Here is a 19881-nt window from a genome sequence, read left to right as displayed (position 1 = left end):
CACCCTCTCGGATAGTGGAGCTGCTGTATCGAGTTTCGTTTTTGACGACTATTTCGATTTACGGCTTAGACCCACGTCCCATCCATGCTTGGACTGTAATTAACGCAAAATCAGCTGTGGTTATAGTGCTTGGCTGCGGGTGACAATTCTCGCGTTTGCGGGATCTGTGAACGGGCGGGATGACTAGAAAATGTTCGATCAGTAAATTTAAACCCTGTACCTGCAAATTAACAAAAAGTCGCCCCAAATTATACATTTAATTTCACCCGGGTGTACGAGAAACGATGCCGGCCACGGCAAACCTCCCTTTCACAGAAAGCACACCGGTGAAATTAATACAAGTTGCTTTATTTTCTCTTTCAGTACAGCGTAGACTTTCTTACATACATATATACATACATATATACATAATTTTATTATTGACCCAGTTACCATAGGAAAAAAGACATCTGCGGCAATGTGCTGCATAAAGAGTGATAAACAATAACATCAATATCATATTGACTTAGAGTGCAAATGAAAAAAAGTACATTATTTTACATCACATTTCCTGACAAAAATTCCAGTAGACTCAATGACAATTGCTGGTTGGAGGAGTGTCCAGGGATTTGTAACAAATATTATCAGGCATAATACTGAACCGGGAAGCGTTAAGCAGGGCTACGGGACGGCTGATTGTTTTACAAGTAATGTGTAATGTAATCATACACTAATCAGTTTCATTTGATATAAACAAAACGGAAACAGTTAAGACGTATAAAAAACAAGCCGTTTACAGTGTGCCACGGCGGACTATTACCGTGACTTATAACCTCAACTTCTTTGGATGCTTTTATAAATCCATCCTTTCTGTGATATTAAATAACGCTCCATGCTTAACGACAAGTTTTTAAAACGACATCCAGTGTGAAGACAATGACCCTTAAACAATACTTCAGTGACATTTGCATGTGATTGTGTACCAATGATATATCTACACAACATCAATGTTAATCAAGTCAGGTAACAAAGTAGTCTGAGTCCCTCCAGGCTTTTACCGGGAAATATGTTACATATCACCGGTGCTTCTGAGTAACTCGAGCAGGATGAACTCAGCACCTTACAGGTATCGTTCACAGCGACAGAGCCAGTCTGATCATACCTGACAAATCCACCTGCAGTGATCACAACACCCAGTTCAGCGATGCAGTGCATGGGCGCAGTAACCATGAGTATAAAAAGCGATTTCATTGATATAAGTTTATATTCTTTCGAAAGTTTTCGAAATGCCCTGTAACGTTTTTTAACTGAAAAGACATTCTTGTGACATACATGAATGGACCACAGTGTCAGTAAAGTTTGGGGCGCCTGCTATGTAAATAGCACATTTCAGAGAAACATGTAGCTGAGGACATCAGATTGTGCGGCAATCCCGGGTAATGCTGCCCCAGCACGCACACGCACACGCACATGCAGACAGGGGTTTAGGGCAGTCCAGTCCCCCAGGACCCACAGACAGTCCATGTCATGGGCGTTATTAAGTTTGATCACTTGGGGCTATAGCTCCGGGTATTTTAGCCCTGATGCCAATCTTCAAGCCCCAGGTAAGCTTTACTTAGCCCCGGATCTTTCTGATAGCTAGAAATGTCCCATGTCCACATTTTTGCTCCCACTGGGAGCTGGAAGGGAACAAAAACACTGACAGTCTGTGGGTCCCCGAGGCCCGTGATGAGAAACACTGGTTTATAGTGAAGATGGGCGGAAACATGAAGTGAAAACCATCAGGGGGCGACTGCGTGCCGTGGCCTCAGGCCTTGATATCGGAGAAGCTGGCGTAGGTCTCGCTGCAGCTTGACGAGGTGCTCAGATGACCGGAGGCACTGCCCTCTGCAGGAAGATACCGGCAACAACAAGGCAAGCACACAGATTAAGGTTTTCACAATGTCACCTGGATTACAATTTCCTGAACACCTGGCGCCACAGGGTCATTGCACTGTGCTGAAATCCGCCGAAGTCTGAGAAACAACACGGTGCAGTGGGGTGTGGTGTGTGCAGTGAAATACAGACGGGGGGGGTTGGGAACCATCACAGCAAGAACAGCAACACAGGGTCATTAATACTTGTGGAAATACAGACTGGTGCCAACATCACTGCTGCTTCATGGAGCTTTGCAGATGTCACCCCCAAAAGAACATTCTAGCCTGCTATTAACTTGCATTAGTCTGCTGGTGCTGCTGTGAGGCCAGTGTGCCTGAGATTTAACGTAGTGACACAGAATGCCTGGGCGAGGGTGGCAGGTGGGAGCAGGCTAGAGATGGTGTAGTGGAGGGGGGTTTATTTGACACATTAATCTGAAGCCATTTACAGTAGAGGGAAGGATTATAATGTATGTGCACTCCCTGGGATTCGAACCCACAACCCCGGTGTTACTAGTGCAATGCTCTACTTGTTGAACATTTTTGGACTGTGCAGCTGTACATGGGGACACATTACCTGAGCTGCTGAGGGACTGGGAGGACTTAGACTCCCCAATAAGAGACAGCAGGTTGGAGAGCGTGACCCACCCCTCTTTACTGGTCTTGAGGTTACGCACGAACCTGCGTGGGGATAGAAAGGATGAATCACCGGAAGGGCAGCGCTGTGGACCAAAGACGTGTGTCTGAGAGACCCTCACCACTGGCCGTCCTCGCCCTCCTTAATCAGCTGAACCACATCTCCGCTCTTGGCAGTCAGGTCCTGCTGTCCCCCCTTCTCGTAGTCGGCCACCACTGTATACTTCCCTGGGGCCTGTGGGTCAGAGCAGGGACATGGGCTAAGGGCCCATCACAAACTTGGAGACCCCCACTACATGGTCAAACCATGAAAATGAGTTTTATACTGAAGATGAAGTGGAAAAGTCAAAGAAAGTTACATTTACAGTACATACTCATAAACACATAATGGAAGCTCTTATTTTTAAATGGCTTGTCCTACCCTGGACGCTATGGGCACAAGACAGGGAACAACCTAGGATGGGATGCCAGCCCAGGGCAGGGCACACTCACAAGCCATTCACACACACACACACACACACACACACACAAACTCCACACACACGGAGCCATGGTGAAGACTCGAACCCGGGTCCCAGACATGTGACACAACAGTGCTAACCACTGCACCACTGTGCCACCCAACATTAAAATATGCACAAGAAATATAAACGTGTATTTTCAGATACATGTAACAGAAAAACTCATTCAAGAGAAGAAAAATGTGTTTTTGACTTTGGTAAAATACTGCACACTAATTTCATTGTAAAGCTAAAACAGAGGATAGATAAAATATGGGTGGAATTTCTTAATGACAGGACTGAGCTGTCGCCTGGCTGTTAGTGGATGTGTGGGCAAGAATTTTCCTCCGTAGCCCGAAACTACGACGAGGCCATGAGCCAGGCACCACCCAGGCGAGCAGTGATTGTACACTAAAACCTCATAGTTTTTCTCATAAATGGAGACCAGAATGTTCTGGAAGGCCACAAGGGCAATAAAGCTGCAGCCACATGCAATTTTCATCTGATATGAAACCCAGCCTCCAAATTAATAACATGGTGGTTTCTGTTCCTCGCAAAACAGAAAACTCGCAGATAACCAGGAGGTTGGCAACCACTGTTTCCAGCAAAATCATATCCACAACAGCACTATGATATGGATGCACGCTGGAAACATCCATACAAGCCCAAGGACAGAAAGAGATAAGGCAGATCAGCCGATACACACAGAACGACAGTGACTGACACAGAGAAACACAGACTGACTGACGCAAACTGAGGCTGATTAATAAACAGATGCAGCCGGACAGGAGGTGCAAAGTCCGACTGACACTGATAGGCAGGCAGAATGAACACAGACCAGCTTTCTGCCCACTTCCTCCTCAGGGTCAGAGTTCAGGGGGTCCTCGGTACTGGAGTAGCCGTCATTCTCCTCCGAGATGTCCAGAGAAAGAGAGGCCTTGGCCCAGCCTAGCAGAGAGAGAAGGTGCATTAGGAGAAAGGAAGCTACACTTGCCTGTCCACGTTGGACACCTCTGCTGGGACTAACAGGTCCCACTACACGCACACACCATGCAGACATATACTCCGCCAATGGGGGGACAAGGTGCCACAGTGCTGCAGGGGATCATTATGACTGATGGTGATGTTCTGGTGCTCAGGTATATGCTGACCTGGTGAACGGGTCTGTGGTGGGGGAGGGAGTGTGCCCCTTTCGGTGACAGGGCTGCGATCGAGAACTGAGTCAGGGAACTACGAAGTGGAGGACGGATCCACAAGAGAGAACCGCATGACACAGGGAGACCCCAGGATGACAGTCCCAAGTCTGAGAACACCACACCAATTTGGGTCAAGGGTGCCCAAGAAGCAGCACATGCACCTCCAACAGTAATCATCATTCCAAACCATGACAGCAGCAACACACCAAGGCCTATTTTTCCTGGTTCATCCGAGGACTGGATGCATGTAGGATCACAAACTCACAACACCAGTAGTGATCTTCAGGACTACAACAGGGCTGCCCAGATCTGGGCATTTTACCAACTTCATTAATCATGTTCACCAAAGAAAACACGCAGAGAAGATAAAAAAAAAAATCACACTCTGGGTTCCACTAAACATTCCAGTGCCTCTAAATTGGAATGTTTTTTGCATGGCAAATGCCAAAGGTTCATTCATTGCTGAAACACCAAAAGGAAGATTTGAAAGATGAGATTTCTCGCGTGCAAAGAGTCTCCAGAAAGATAAGAACAGGCCAGGAAGACAAGAACACCCCTGCCAGCGGTGATTTACCTCTCCTCCTGGCCTGCATCAGACTGGAGCTACTGAGCCATTTCACCCTATTCAGGGAGACGGGTGGGCCTGTATCTGTGGGGGTTGAGGGGGTTGAAGGGAGCAGTCGTCAGTCTGAGAATCTTCAGTTACATTTTGGCTCCTCGATGACCACGATCAGGCTGCCCTTTCAGGGCCCATGACTGGGTTTTGGTTCTGTATGGATTCACATGGTACCGGAGGGCTTACAGACGTCACCACGTCCTTCCATGTTCAAATAAAGGAGGCCTATGGCTATCGCTTATGCCACTTTTCCACTGGCATACAGGAACCGGGCTGCACCACGAAGAGCGGTTCCAGCGCGGTTCCAGCTCGCTTTGGTTTTCCACTGCAGGAGGGTCAGCTCAGTAAAGGCGTGTCCAGGTTTGGGTATGATAGCGATATTAAACTTAAGAGATGGCTAACATTGTACATCGTGATTGTCCTATGTGCTAATATCTTCTGGCAAATCTGGGAGAATCGCTGTGTCATGTTAGCATCAAACACTAACGAATGCGATGTAATGCAATGTAATGCAATGCATTTGCTTGTGTAAACTTGCATTATGGATCCGTTCCGTGCAGCTGTTCTATAGTACTTTTTTAAGAAGGAGGAACTTTCAAGTTCTGAATAATCGAGAATACATTATTAATAATGAATAATATGTAGAACATATGTTTTTTCCTTCAGATAATCCAAGTGTATCGAGGCAGATCACCAATATCTCCATGCATTTCGACCAGTAAGATGGTGGTGACACATCCAGTTTGGTTTGGTCATGTTTTCAGTCCTGCTAGTAAGCAGAGCCCCTTCGGCACTGTCAGGGCCCCGGTACGGCTTGGACACTTTTCAGTGGAAATCCGTCTCTTCACGATACGACTCGGTTCTTGGTGCCAGTGGAAAAGCACCATTAGAGGACTAAATGAAAGAACACAAAATGAATTTGAAAGGGGATGAATGCTGAGGTGAAAAACACAGGATGGACATACACAGGACTCAACGCAAGCCACCCATCTCATATACAACAAGTGAAGAGAGCATTCAGCTCTGCATTGTTGGCACATGAGATATTCCCATATCCAGTCTGCCCCTTTGTGGGGGGGGGGGGGAGGGGATGTGGCAGGAGGACAGAATACCTCTAATGCCAAAAGGAGTTGGGTCGCTCTTAACCTCGTGCCGTTTGGTTTTGTGGTCTGGGCTAGTGGGGGATCCTGGTAGCAATGCGGGAAGAGAGGAAGAGAGGGGAGAGGACAGTGAAACAGACAGGAGGAGATAATATATAAAAGAGAGGGGTACCCTATGGCTGGCATCTTAAGCTGTGGATCATAACTGCCAAGTTGTAATGCCATGCTAATGGCTAATGCTAACCTGACAGTGGTAGATTAGTGGTAAGGTGTTTAGCACTAGATGGTGTGGCCTGTCTGGAGAGACACCTTCTTACAATCAAGTTGGATCCTACATGGTGCAGTAATTCTACCTGAAGATGTGCAAAAGCTTTTCAGAAATAAAACTATAGTACCCAGATCAATCCATGTTTTCCTTAATTCTTGGTGCAGATTTCAGCACAGATGAGGTGTGTTTAATGAACAGTGCCACCTGCTGGGCCAGTTTTACCTTTCTGGCTCTTGAGGTTGCTGAAGCCCTGTAAGGTAAAGCGCTTTTTGGCCACGGCTGCCCGCTCTGTGGTGGGGCTGGTGACTGGCTCATCTAAAGCAGCGACCCCATTGGCCGGGAGGATGGGGGGAAGTGATCCGATTGGCCGGTGGAATGGGTGGAGTGAGGGAGAGAGAGGACAGGGAAGGAGGGTAGGGAAGGAAAGGAAAGCGGGGGTTAGAGAGACAGCGCAGAGGAGCAGCTTGTTTTGTGTGCTTTGGGGGTTTCTGGGTTTATACAGGGTTCAGTGAAACAGCCAGAAGAAACAGCAGGAGGTGTCAGTCCAGCGGCAGAGGGAACCTGGAGATCCCACTGGGAAACATGTTAACATATTTAAATTGAAACGCGCTTAGATAATTATCAGTATGAAGTTGCTACTTTTTCAGCAACGTTGCTCGGGCACATTCGCGTTGGTATTGGGCAACAAAAATCTATTCAAAAAACCTTGATTGATACAGATGAGATGCCCTTTGTGTCACCTGGATGGCAGTTGCCCGGCAACAACAGTCAAAAAGTGCCTGTTTGTATCATCACCTTTAAGCAGTCAAAGAAATTGACGTTTAAATGATTTTCATGTTGGTATAAAAGTATATTACGTCGGTTACAGTTTGTTAGCTTAACCATCTCAAAAGCTCTCCTAAAGTCCCCCCCCCCCCCCCCCCAGTATTTGTATAAATCGTCCGTGTGTTTTGACTCGACCACTAACACACTTTGTTAGTATCTTGACTTTTTAAACTAACTGAATTAATTCATGAATTGGGCTGACAGTGAAATTCAACGGATACACAAAATGGCTGAGGTGCCCCTGGGGAGAGGTTAGGGAACTGAAGCGGTGTTTAGTCATCCGGCAAAGTATCAGTGACTTTTAAGAGAACGGAAGAAATTCTACATAGTTTGTGCTGTGTTTCTCATAATTTGCATATATTCTAATGTTAAATTGTGTTTCTTGTTCCAAGCAAATATGCACTTAACATCCTGACAAACAGCTTTAAACGCCTCCTGGATACAGAGTGTGTATATAAGGGGACGGTTACTATCGAGGAGCTGTGCAGAGTCACACTGACTGCCCGGAGTAGGCAGACGCTCATTTAAGCCTGGGGTCAGTAACGCCCCCAGGTGAGGTGTGCAGAGAGGATAGGAGGGTGGGCTGCACCTCTTGCCTGTTACCTCCTCGGCCGACAAGAACCAATCATAACTAGGAGATCTGGGGTTTCGGAGGCGGGTTCACATAGGCGAGGCCTGGGATTGGCTCCTGGGGGTCCTACCTTTGCTCTTGTCATTGTACTTGGGTGAAGATGAGGAGCTTGGCTCGGGGCTGGCGGACTCCATTTTCTTCTCCTCTCCCTTCTTCACACTACCCCTATGACTGTTCTTCAAAGGACTGAGGGGGGGGGGGATAACAGACGCCCTGGTGAGGTCTCAGAACTCCTGCAGTGTGGTCTACAAGTATATATAATCAATCACCTACAGCTGGAGCTGCCAGTGCAGGCGTGCCGCCTCAGTGCAGGACTCTCACCTTAAGCTGACAGGGGCCGATTCTGAAACAGGGAACTGGAATGTTTGGTCTGACGCCCTCTGCTGGCTGGCTTCTGGTAACAAAGAACTTTAGTTTATGTAGGTCTTCCATTACAAACACAACAACATTCTCCAGGCAACACATGACCCTGTAAGGTTCACGTACATATCATAATAACTGCCATCTGCTAACCGAGAGCTCCATTTAAAACTAATTCAGTTTAGTCACTAAATTCAATTGCTAGTTTTTCAGTGATACTTCTTTGTGGCAGAAAGCAGGAAAAATCAGTGATAAATTCTGCAGAGCTACTCATTAACAGGTCGTTTCAGTTGCCCAACACGCACACACTGCCTTTTCTGGATACCGGTGTGTTTAATATCCCCTCTCCCAAAAACATCTGTTTCAGGAAGTGAGCGGCTCCTTCACTGAAGGCTGAGCCACTTCTAACCTCTGCAGGCCTTCAGCTGTCCTGTCAGGACTTTGCGGATCTCGTTCACCCACGCCATCTTGACCTCCGTGGTTGATGCCTGTGGGTCACATGGTTAGACTGTGTGGGACACTTTTCCTGTCACCCAAACAGTCGTACGGTTTGGTCACGCCGTGGGCCATCGGCGAGCCACACTGACGCACCTGCACGATGTAGACCTCCTCTCTGGCGTTGCACCACACCTCAAACTTTTTGTTATCCCCCTTGACGGTTTCTGTGATGCCCACGGCCTTCATCTGAAGGATGGAGGAGAAAGAGAGAGGACCAGAGAAGGTCAGAGAAGCAAATCTGTCACAAAGCTGCCGGTTCCACAAACTGCTCGCTCACTCATCATAGAATCTTTTTTTTTCTTTTTTTCCCCTTTTTTTCTCCTCATCATAGAATCTTTTTTTTCTTTTTTTTCCCTTTTTTCTCCTCATCATAGAATCTTTTTTTCTTTTTTCCCTTTTTTCTTTTTTTCCTTTTTTTTCTCCTCATCATAGAATCTAACCACTTTGAAAAGCACCATCCGTTAGTCAGGCTGACTGACTACCTGCTTGTATTGCACTACCCATAATACACTAACAGAGGCACGTGTCAAAAATTAAAAGGCTAAATAAATAGCTAAAACAAACAGCAACGATAGGTAAGCAGCTTTCAGTGATAACAGAACCCAAAGAAAACACCAAAAAGACACCAAAATCAGTAAAATCAGCTCCGCATATGTGACGAATGAGATGTTACAGCAGAGATCATACAGTATATGGACTAAAGTATTGTGACACGCCTCTTAATCAATCAATACAGGTGCTTCATTCAGACCCACTGCCACAGGTGTATAAGATCAAGCACCTAGCCATGCAGTCAGGTTGATGAATTTTTATGAAAGAATGGGTTATTCTGAAAAGAAATTCTGAAAGAAAAACCAGGGAACGCATGGTACTGTTGCAGGGTGTCACCATTGCAGTAGCCAGTTCAGGAAATTTCTTATTGCAGAGCAGTAATATACCTGCCAACACCCCCAAATTTCCCTGAATTTTTCCCGATGTTCTGCATCCTTATTGTTAAGGCGAAGTGGTAGCTCTGTGGCTAGGGATCTAGCAACTGGAAGGTTGCCGGTTCGAATCCCATGAATACCCGTAGTGACCCTACTCCGTTGGGCCCTTAACCAAGGCCCTTAACCTGTAATTGCTTCATCTTGGGTATGACGTTAATCTACATCCAGCCCTATCAGGAGGACCTCCAGCTTACAAGGAAATTTGGAGGGTTGGTGGCAGGATTGGCACTCCAGCCACTGGAAAAAAAAACTCACATTCACAACTGGTCCATTGAGACTAGTAATCAACGCTGTAATCAGTGTATGCTCCTTACCTGTTATAATCATGTCAATCAATCCCCAAACCTCCCTAATTTTCATCAGCGAACGTGTGCAGGTGTGGAGACGCCCCAAGTGTCGGACTCACGTTGAGCGAGTGCTTGAAGCTGTAGGAGGGCGCCTTCTCGTACCCTTCCCCATTCTCCTCCCGCCGCTTGCAGAAGAGCAGCGCCTTCTCGTGCAGGAACAGGTGACGCTGCATCGGCTTGAAACGTGCCAGGTCTTTCACCTTGGCGTGACCCTTCTTATGCTCTGTCCACACGCTGAAGGAGCCCTGCATCAGCAGCCTGCCCAAGTCGCTAAGGTTACCCTGAATGGGGGGGGGGGGGACTGTTACTCTTCACACAAGGTTTATCGAAACGTCCACAGTAATCCCCCTTAGACGTGGGTCTGTGCATGGAGTCCATCTGCTCATTAAACTACGAGCTGCGTGCCCTCACCTCGTATCCAGTGATAGCGATGAGGTGCATGGAGTCATTGACGGCTTTAAGGATGCCCAGGATGGACGTGAGCGCCTCCTGTAGGTCGTCAGAACCCTCGCAACCCTTACTGTACTTCAGCAACTCCTGCAGTATTGGCCGGGATATAAGATTGCATCACTCCTTCGCTCAACCTTCTACTTCACAAACTAACTTTGTTTCTAGACACCTGACCAGAAGTTAAAGTGATCGGAGCAAAAAGGGGACACACGGGGGGGGGGGGGGGGGGGCAGAATGTGGGCTTTCTTTGCACTGGTGACTTAAGCTTTAAAAGGTAACACAGGATGCCTTAAAGCAGCCCAGAGCTCAAAATGCCAAGAAGCAAACAGAATGCTCACCTTCAGCAGAAGCTGATACTTCGTTATTCTCTGGACGGGTTTCAGCAGGTAGGAGTCCAGTCCCAACTTGTGTTCCAGATTCTTCTGGCACTCCTGTTTGAACCAGTTACAGGTGTGTGTTTTCACTACAACTTAAACCAGTTGGAGCAGTATTTTCTACTCCAGTTTGTTGAAGTAGTCATCTAGCGGAGTTTCTCCTGATTACTTCCTCAGGGACACACAGATGATCCACGTTTTTTTTCTCCCTCCCAAAGAGCGAAAATGTGGACTGTCTGGCAGGGAGCTCAGAGGGAGCAAAAACATGGACTGACTGTGGGTCCCCGATGACCTGATTGGGAAACACTGATCTAGTGCAACAGCCAATCAGAGATGGAGCCCTCTCACCGAGCTCAGCATTGATGAATGGTGAAGACTCACCTGGAAGAAGGCGCAGTCTGAGCACTGCCTCCACAGACTCTCGGAGCGAGGTTTGTTCTGACAGTACTTCTCATAAATCTGTAGGTCTGCCATCTGACACACAGAAACCAGCATTACAAAGAGGCTCATTTCTAACGTAAATCACCTTTTACCCAAAGTGAGAACTCCAACCAGCCTTTTCGTAATATACATTTATACAGCACATGAATGAAATTCGGGGGCGGCATGTTGGTGCAGTGGTTAGCACTGTTGCCTCACACCTCTGGGACCCGGGTTCGAGTCTCCGCCTGGGTCACATGTGTGCGGAGTTTGCATGTTCTCCCCATGTCGTCGTGGGGTTTCCTCCGGGTACTCCGGTTTCCCCCCACAGTCCAAAAACATGCTGAGGCTAATTGGAGTTGCTAAATTGCCCGTAGGTGTGCATGTGTGAGTGACTGGTGTGTGAGTGTGCCCTGCGATGGGCTGGCCCCCCAACCTGGGTTGTTCCCTGCCTCGTGCCCACTGCTTCCGGTATAGGCTCCGGACCCCCTGCGACCCAGTAGGATAAGCGGTTTGGAAAATGGATGGATGGATGAATGAAATTCATGATTAAATGTCTTGCTGAATCATCCACAGAAATGTGTCCCAGCCAGAAGCCAAAACGATAACCAACGTGAAGGCTTGGCTCTCTGCCAACTAGCGCAGAGTCAATGGCAATCTATCCAAGTTCACAGACATGACTAATCGCACACAGATTCTGGAGTTTCTGCGGGGTGCCGTAACTAACCCTCTCTAGGAAGCAGCGTCCCACCAACTCGGGAGACTCCGTGTACGTTTCCAGCTCCCTGAGAAATATCCTAGGGCAGGTGGAAGAGGAGAGGAAAGTTATTTTCGGGAAGCTGGTACAGCATCCTTACTGCTGTCACAAGTGAACTGTTGTGTAGCCTGAAGTCGAGCTAATCATTTTTATCATTCCAATTGATTTACACTTCCTCATCTTCATTATATAATTAATAATTAACTTGCTCGTGCAGAACAGTGCATTTTGGTAACACTGGACTGGTCCATGTTCAGAAATGCATAGCACCTCTTATGGAACTCATAGATCTCAGGCATGTTCCCGAATAGAACTTCTTTCTTGTTCTGAAGGGCGTTGGGAATGAGGGGCTGCATGGCAGGATTGTCCATCTCCGCCGCATAGCCCTGTAAAGGCATCGCAAAAATGGTCACATTAATATAACTTAAAGAATGTACATTCTGCAATGGCGCCCTCTGGTGGTCATAGAGGGAAAGTGCGACATGACTCACCTGCAGCACACACAAGAGCTCCTCCACGTAGGCCCTCTCTGTTTCCAGGAGCTCGTTCATCACGTGCCTGCAAATAAACATGGGTGTTAACGTGCTCACGGTGACACAGCAGCCTTGACCTCGAACCTTTGTGGCTCACCGTCTCAGGACGGCCAGGTTCTCCTCCTCCTCAGACTGTGAGGCGTGCCTGGTGGTGCTGTTCTGCCGTTGAGCGTCCGCCTGAGAAGGGTGGAGGTACGTGTCTGTTTAGCAGCAGCCCGGCTGTGAGGCACGCCGGCGTGTCACTGAGGGCAGCAAACACACGCTTACCCTCCTGCAGGTCTCTCCGTTCGGAGCATCGTCCTCATTGGTGGCTTTTTCTGGGACCCGGTGAGCTGAACGGAGAATGAAGACGCTACGATCAACTGTCCAAATTAACACCGTAATTTGCATCTAAAATACAACACAGGAGGTCCGGGGCTCACCTGGGGAGGACAGCGGCGATTTGCTGTAGGCCTCTGGCCTCGGGGCTACGGGCTGGACGGGGCGGGTTTGCTTAGCCGCCAGCTTCTTCAGGCTCACCATCCGCTTGTGGAACATCTCCAGCATGGATGCCTGCTTCTGGAAGCCTTTCTCCACAAGCTCCTGCCAAGGTCAGTGTGGACAAACCCTGAGGTCAAAAGCCTATCCTGAATGCACACATCCATCCATCCATCCATCCTCTAACTGTTTATCCTGGGGGGTATTCCACAAAGCAGGATTTCCCAGTTAGCTGGATACGCTAAACGTGAAAACTGGCCAATAGGAGGAGAGGTATGTTGCATTCCTATCAGTTTGCTGGTTCAGTGATGTCACCCCTGGGTCCTTGAGCTGCACCCTAACCCCAACTGCTCCCTGCACAGTCTAATCCTGCTTTCTTACTTTTTTTCCTCAAGTTGTTTTAAATGAAAAGAATCTGGTAAACAAAAAAATGTAACTCACTGAGTCTGCAAAACGAATAATTTTAATGTAAAGATTCTGTTAAATGAAAAAATGTAATTCATCCTCTCAGTACAGAGAAAAAGCGGTTTTACCCATGAACTGTAATATTTTCAAACTTTCAATCCACCACAACTCTTCTGCTTGCCTTTTTTTCCTTTCGAGCTGGTTGTGCAATGGGGGGGTGTGCTGACTTGGGGGTGTATTATGGCCTCAGTCTGCCTCTCCCCATTCATTTCACTTGCCTTTATTGTCCCACTAAACTCATCCTGACCCCCCCTGCATCTGCACTCTCGCCTGACACAAATTTGCCTTGTTTTGCCAAAACGCCTTCTGTTTGTAATATCCCCCCCCTCCCCGTTCCTGACCCCCAATCCAATAATGCTGCCTTCCATCTCTGCCTCCTTCTGTGACGTGGGTCTGTTGGCTGCCTCAGCACCAGCTAGGCAGCTTTGGACTGAGAGCCTCACCCTGAGCTCGGCGGTGAGCACGGACTCGTACTCCCTCCAGATGGCGCCAATGTCCGTGAGCCGGTACTGCGGGGTTGTGTCCAGATAGCGCTCCAGCTCCTGCAAGGCAGACTCCGCCCCGTCCTGTGATTGGCACTTGTCGACCGGCTGCGACGCCAGCAGGTAGATTCCATCATCACACCACTTAGCAGCCTAGGAGCAAAACACAGCGATTAGTCATGTCTGCCTGGATGGGAGAATTAACTAGATATACCCTGGGGGAGGGGGGGACTAAATTAAAGAATGATTAATCTGCTGTCGTGGCTCCCAAAGCCAGCTGTACTATGATGTCAGGGGGAAATCTCATTGAAAGGTAACCCATAATCAGCCTGCAGAGTAAGACACACCAGACACCAGGGAATCTATGAAATCTATTGACTAGAATTCCAACTGGAAAAAAAACATGGCCATTCTATTAGAGACAATACATCACATCCTCATTCATATTCATGGCTCTTTGATATGGGGCGGGGGGGGGGGGGGTGGGTGCAGGTGGGATGTATGTGAGACTAGACTGCATGGGGCCACATATGCGTGAGTCACACTCACCTCATTGCCTACTGCCTGCTGAAAACAACAGTGGCATCACTAAAAGAACCTCCTGGGGTGTGTGTGTGTGTGTGTGTGTGTGTGTGTGTGTGTGTGTGTGTGCACAGGTGGAGAGGTTAGGATGTAGGACATACTAATCAATCAAGGCAGCTTTAGAGGTTAATAAACACCAGGCTGTAAAGGGTGTGAGAACAGCAAAAAAAATCAATAGGAAAAATACATTTATGCAATAAATAAAAATGTATGCTGTTGGTTTGGGGAGCACTGGTGGCCTTTAGTGGCAGTATGGGGAACTGCAGGTTTAAGACAGCAGCTTGAGCAGGACTCACCTTCTCCAGCGTCTGGTGAAGCTCCATGGCCTTGAGGAGGTGGCCTTTGCGGGCCCTCAGCTCCGTCACCAGGGCCTCCATCACAGTGCGCAGCTCGCCACACTTTGGCAGGATGGAGTCCACGGCGTAGTGCGAGCTCTCAATGAGCCGATCACCCTCACAGGCCAGGGCCTGGGCACAGATCAGGATGTCCTTTATGGGGTGGGGTGGGGGGGCATATTGAAGGGGAGAAAAGGATGAGGGGGAGGGAGAATGAGAGAGGGAGAAAAAAAGAGGTGAGACAGACGGAAGGAGAGGAAATGCAAAACTACTACACAAAAGAATTTAGGAATACGTGGCACTTGGATTTTGGGGAATTTTGCTGGGCCCTCCGGTTCACCTAGCACTGAATCCGTTACAGTGTGATTCATATGCTACCGCATACAGACTGCGGGTGGAAATGCTTCCTGTGTGAATCACACTCCAGCCTCTGGCAAACATGACATTAATGAGGCAGTGTGACAGAGCCGGCTGCCAGGGGACAGGTGCTTCCCTGCTGTCACCCCAGCCTCCATAACCGCCCCTCCCAGATGCCTTTTCGACACACCAGAGATGGTTCTGTGTCAAACAGAGCACCTCTGCATGCTTTGTCTTCAGTGTCTCGCTGAGGAAAAACGCAGCTGAGGTCAAGTGACTGTTTCACCATCTGCTGCGAGCTGGATGCCGGATATGACATGCAGTGTGCCGGAAAATCCCCCTGTGCATGCAGCTGTGACATCCATGCACGCTACACCACAAATCCCTCGGTGCATGCAGCTGTGACATCCATGCACGGTACACCACAAATCCCTCTGTGCATGCAGCTGTGACATCCATGCACGCTACACCACAAATCCCTCTGTGCATGCAGCTGTGACATCCATGCACGGTACACCACAAATCCCTCTGTGCATGCAGCTGTGACATCCATGCACGCTACACCACAAATCCCTCTGTGCATGCAGCTGTGACATCCATGCACGCTACACCACAAATCCCTCTGTGCATGCAGCTGTGACATCCATGCACGCTACACCACAAATCCCTCTGTGCATGCAGCTGTGACATCCATGCACGCTACACCACAAATCCCTCTGTGCATGCAGCTGTGACATCCATGCATGCCACGCCACAAAATCCCTTGTGCATGCAGCTATGACATCGTCGCACACCATACCGCAAATCCCACTGTGCATGCATATGTGACATCTACGCATGCCACGCTGCAAAACCCCCTGTGCACGCAGATGTGACATCCACACACGCCATGCCGCAAATCCCCCTGTGCATGCAGCTGTGACATCCATGCACACCATACCGCAAATCCCACTGTGCATGCATATGTGACATCTACGCATGCCACGCTGCAAAACCCCCTGTGCACGCAGATGTGACAACCACACACGCCATGCCGCAAATCCCTCTGTGGATGCATCTGTGACATCCATGTACGCCTTGCTGTAAATCCCCCTGTGCACGCAGCTGTGACATCCACGTACACCAAGCAGCTGATTAGTGCGGGTTACGCAAAAACAATGGATGCGATCGTCTTCAACTCGGCCTGAGCCTTGACCTTTGACCCCTCTTAACTAATGGAAATGGGGTTTATATATCCTATGTGATAATGAAGGCTGGAGTGATTATCTGTGACCCCTAGTAACCTTTGACCTTGGGGTCAGGTGAGTTAACAGGGCACCCAAAACAGATCCCCAGAGAGGAGACAATGGCTCTCTGTCAGCAGAATGTAAACATAGCAGTTTTTAAACTGGTTCTGGTCAAACCGGCCGACTATGGCGAGTTGGTGTGGCAAAGCGGAAGCAGGATTTCTTACAGACACTTTCTCCTCGTGACTGTTCAGCTCCCGCAGGATGTGCTCTGCGTGGGCGGGGCTGATCCCCACATCGGTGAATCCCGCGAGTCGCTCAGCAGCCGTGTCCAGCTGGGCCCTCACCTATGCGTGTGTACACATGCACAAACGTTTATATTCATATCTTTGCGGGGACTGTCCATTCATTCTATGGAAAACCCACACTAATCCCAACAATTACAACCTTAACTCCTACCCAGCCCTAACCTTAACCATAAGTAACCAAAATAAATACAAGACTTTTGGCATTTATAGTTTTTTTGCTGTCACAGATATTTATGAAATTGAGTTTCCCCTTAGGGAGACCGAAAAGGTGCTCCCCACATCAAAAAAATGACACCAAATGTCCCCACAATGTAATATATTCATCACCACCACCCCCCCCACACAAACACAGACAGACAGACACAGCTCTATCCCCCCCTAACGACTGTCCCTACATCAGTTTGCTGACGATGCTTGTATCCATAGTAACTTAGTCATCATCACACTTTTTTGGCCTTGACCGAATAACATGGGGGGTCATGTGTCCGCCCCCCTCGGTGCCATGCCCCCCACTGCCACTCACCTCCCGGAAGCCATGCTCAAAGTGCCGCAGCTGCAGACATTGCTCCAGCTTGATCTGGTGCCGCTGCCAGAACTCGTCAAACGCTTCCTCCGTTTCGTCCAGCTGGGACATCAGCCTGCGGATCGGCAGGCGCTCAAACTCTGAACTCATCCCAGGAGGGGCCTTGCTGTTACACTGAGTGTAAAACTAGAGCCACCCAAAGCCGATGGACGATCGGCTCAGGTCGATTCTAAATATCTGTGCTGGAACACACTGGCATGGCTAGAGGCGACTGTTGACATGCAGCCTGATCAGAGAGCTCAGTTTCTTCAACTAGTTTTGATGCCAATTCAATATGTTCAATCAGCCGAAATAGCGCCAATGGGGACCAATGTCCAACTGTACCTCACACACCTGCACGACGGCCCAACGGCATAAAAATCGACTGTATGTCGATATTCAAACCTCTGAGAAAAGTCTGCAATGCATTATTTCACTATTACACAGTCAGTCAGTTCTGACCACGGAATCTGATTGGACGAGAGGTGTTCTATGAGTGCGCTTATCAGAGTATAACTGGACCTTGCCATTTCACATCAGATGCATCACTCTCCTTTACAGGTGTATCTAAAAGCCGTTACTTACATTTAAATGATGCAAAGCAGCTGGGAGCGAGTGAGCTGTGCTGCTTTGGAATGTTTCTGTTGCTAGGTGAAAGTCAAGAGTTCGGCTGGTGGGAAACTATAATTTTTTTGTGGAGGTTTCGTGCCTATGACCAAATCACAGCCGTTCTCTTGCTTAATTATGACATATATATGAGAACATTCCGGCTGATTAATAATAAGATACATGTCAGGTTTGGAATTCTAACCCATTACGCTGTCACTGGTAACCCAGCATCATACCGCTGCACTGTGGCCAGGTTCTCCAGCTCGTCCTGGTTCATTATGTACTCTGGGTTCTTTAGCACCGGCTCCTTAATGCTCTCCAGCAGCCTGCCCCCCTGGTTCTGGGCTATCCGGAGATCCTCCTGCAGAGAGCGACTCGTAAGCTGCCAGCAGTAAGCTGAGGCGCACTAGAAAGCGACCATGCCCCGCTAGCCTCTCCCACCTTCATCTGGTCCTTCTTCTCCGTGTGAGCCCCTAAGAGGCTGGTGGTGGCCTGGGCGTCATTGGGAAGCTCCGTCTCAGCCAGCTCCGTCCCGAAGGACTGCAGCGTCTGGGCCGTCTTCTTCACCATCAGAGCAAAGCCTTCGATGGCCTTGACGGGACCGTGAGATGATACCAGAGAAGATGCTTAGATCCACAGAAGGGCTGCGAGAAGGCCAAATTCAGCAAGGAGCTCGCTTTGGAGCAGCACTCACGGTACGGTGCGAAATCCACTTCTCGTGGCAGTACTCCTGGGTCCCACCCAGCTCCTCTGTCAGCTGCGTTCTGTCGATGTAGGTGTGGAGCTCCGTCACTGAGCTCAGCATGATCACCTGGGTCGGGATACACCCCAGTCACCTGCTGGACCATACCTGCACCAGGTCTGCTGCCTGTTATATTAACCCTCTCTAGTTTCCCTCTGCTTTAGCTTGGCTTAGCTTTGAAATTTTTCCCAGAAATCATATCTAAATCCCTGTCTTCCAACTATCTCGGCAGAGCTGGAATGAAATTCTGGGGATATATTTCTAAATGCTCGACATTAATTAAATCTTTTGTTTTTCAGCCTACTTTTTACCCTTTGCAAAGACACGAGTTCCTGTAACGTGATATTTTAAACAAAGTAGGTCATTCCTGTGAGGCACCGTTGTTTCATTTTGCATTTAAATGTGTGGGATGTACTGATCAAGGGAATTCTCAGAGTTAAACCATCCTGAGATGGCAGGCACCATGGGGGGGGGGGGGGGAACCTACCGGAACCTTCATCTTGAACTCATCCTTCTTGAGGTTGAACAGGATGTCGGAAATAGTCCGCTGGTACAGAGCAGTGGGTCTCAAAATGAGAACCTGGTGCAAGTTGGCTGGGAAGGAGGTCTGTGGGGGAGGGAGGGGGGGGCAAGAAATAGGGAGGGAGGAAGAAGAGGGGGAAGGTGGGACAGAGAGAGAGTGTAGAACAACAGACGGGGAGGGAGAAAGAAAAGTGTGCAAGAGAAAGGGAGAAGGAGAGGAGAAAGAAGGAGGGAGAGAAGGCAGGAGGTGGGGAAGGAGAGACATCATGATTATTACATACCTTTATCTGACTCCTTATTCACTGTTATTTATACGTCACTGATCACTGGATCCTGCAGTAACACCATGCGATGATTCCTGGTGTCCAGTCAAGCACACATGCACACCAGTTCCACACCATATGCTGCCTGTTTCATGTTGCATGTTGACAATATTTACAGAAAAAAAAACAATTAAGCAGTCGAATTTGCAGACATGCTGCTTTCACTGTGCCACGCCATCCATCTGGAGGACTGACTGAAAGCAGAGGACTGGCCAGCCAATCCCCAAGCAGCCCAGGTTATCGCAGGCAGCCTCCTCCGTATGCAGTCTATAGGGGGTTGCCATGGAAACCCCAATCCTTCTGCGCCAGAAGTCTGCATCTCGACACGGCTAAATTCGCCTTCGGCATTCAGCAGCGACCCGCACGGGCATGTGGCTCCTTTCCTGCTGTGCGTAAATGGACGCAATCTCCGTTACACATTCGGCATTATGTCCGATCAATACTCACGGATGCAAACAGACTCTCCATTTGCCCAGGTTCCTCTACTAACCTCACACAG

At 48.6% G+C, this 19881-nt stretch overlaps 1 protein-coding gene across 12 annotated transcripts in view; it reads right to left on the bottom strand.

Annotated features, from left to right (window-relative positions):
* Nucleotides 1-332: 332 nt before the first annotated feature.
* Nucleotides 333-19881, bottom strand: part of mcf2la (mcf.2 cell line derived transforming sequence-like a) — a 51050-nt gene continuing 31501 nt past the window's right edge. For 7 of the 12 annotated variants that reach the window (XM_048999219.1, XM_048999210.1, XM_048999218.1 and 4 more), the window contains 28 exons: nt 19025-19144; nt 18490-18606; nt 18237-18386; nt 18032-18156; nt 17148-17262; nt 16544-16663; nt 14695-14886; nt 13778-13969; nt 12815-12974; nt 12660-12724; nt 12490-12569; nt 12351-12417; nt 12130-12245; nt 11830-11899; nt 11064-11156; nt 10647-10739; nt 10270-10395; nt 9918-10139; nt 8619-8711; nt 8437-8515; nt 7989-8061; nt 7738-7853; nt 6434-6526; nt 5956-6030; nt 3870-3979; nt 2654-2766; nt 2473-2576; nt 333-1866 (listed from right to left, as the gene is read on the bottom strand). In XM_048999219.1, the coding sequence (XP_048855176.1) occupies nt 1787-1866; nt 2473-2576; nt 2654-2766; nt 3870-3979; nt 5956-6030; nt 6434-6526; nt 7738-7853; nt 7989-8061; nt 8437-8515; nt 8619-8711; nt 9918-10139; nt 10270-10395; nt 10647-10739; nt 11064-11156; nt 11830-11899; nt 12130-12245; nt 12351-12417; nt 12490-12569; nt 12660-12724; nt 12815-12974; nt 13778-13969; nt 14695-14886; nt 16544-16663; nt 17148-17262; nt 18032-18156; nt 18237-18386; nt 18490-18606; nt 19025-19144 (3159 nt within the window). In that variant the 3' untranslated portion in view covers nt 333-1786. Of the gene's footprint in view, nt 1867-2472; nt 2577-2653; nt 2767-3869; nt 3980-4801; nt 4877-5955; nt 6031-6433; nt 6527-7737; nt 7854-7988; nt 8062-8436; nt 8516-8618; nt 8712-9917; nt 10140-10269; nt 10396-10646; nt 10740-11063; nt 11157-11829; nt 11900-12129; nt 12246-12350; nt 12418-12489; nt 12570-12659; nt 12725-12814; nt 12975-13777; nt 13970-14694; nt 14887-16543; nt 16664-17147; nt 17263-18031; nt 18157-18236; nt 18387-18489; nt 18607-19024; nt 19145-19881 lie in introns of all 12 variants that reach the window. The other 5 variants (XM_048999212.1, XM_048999221.1, XM_048999213.1 and 2 more) reach the window with 3 other exon arrangements.

This window comes from Brienomyrus brachyistius, unplaced genomic scaffold (assembly GCF_023856365.1).
Source record: "Brienomyrus brachyistius isolate T26 unplaced genomic scaffold, BBRACH_0.4 scaffold44, whole genome shotgun sequence".
Classification (NCBI taxonomy): Eukaryota; Metazoa; Chordata; class Actinopteri; order Osteoglossiformes; family Mormyridae; genus Brienomyrus; species Brienomyrus brachyistius.
This window is presented reverse-complemented; position numbering and strand designations above follow the sequence as displayed.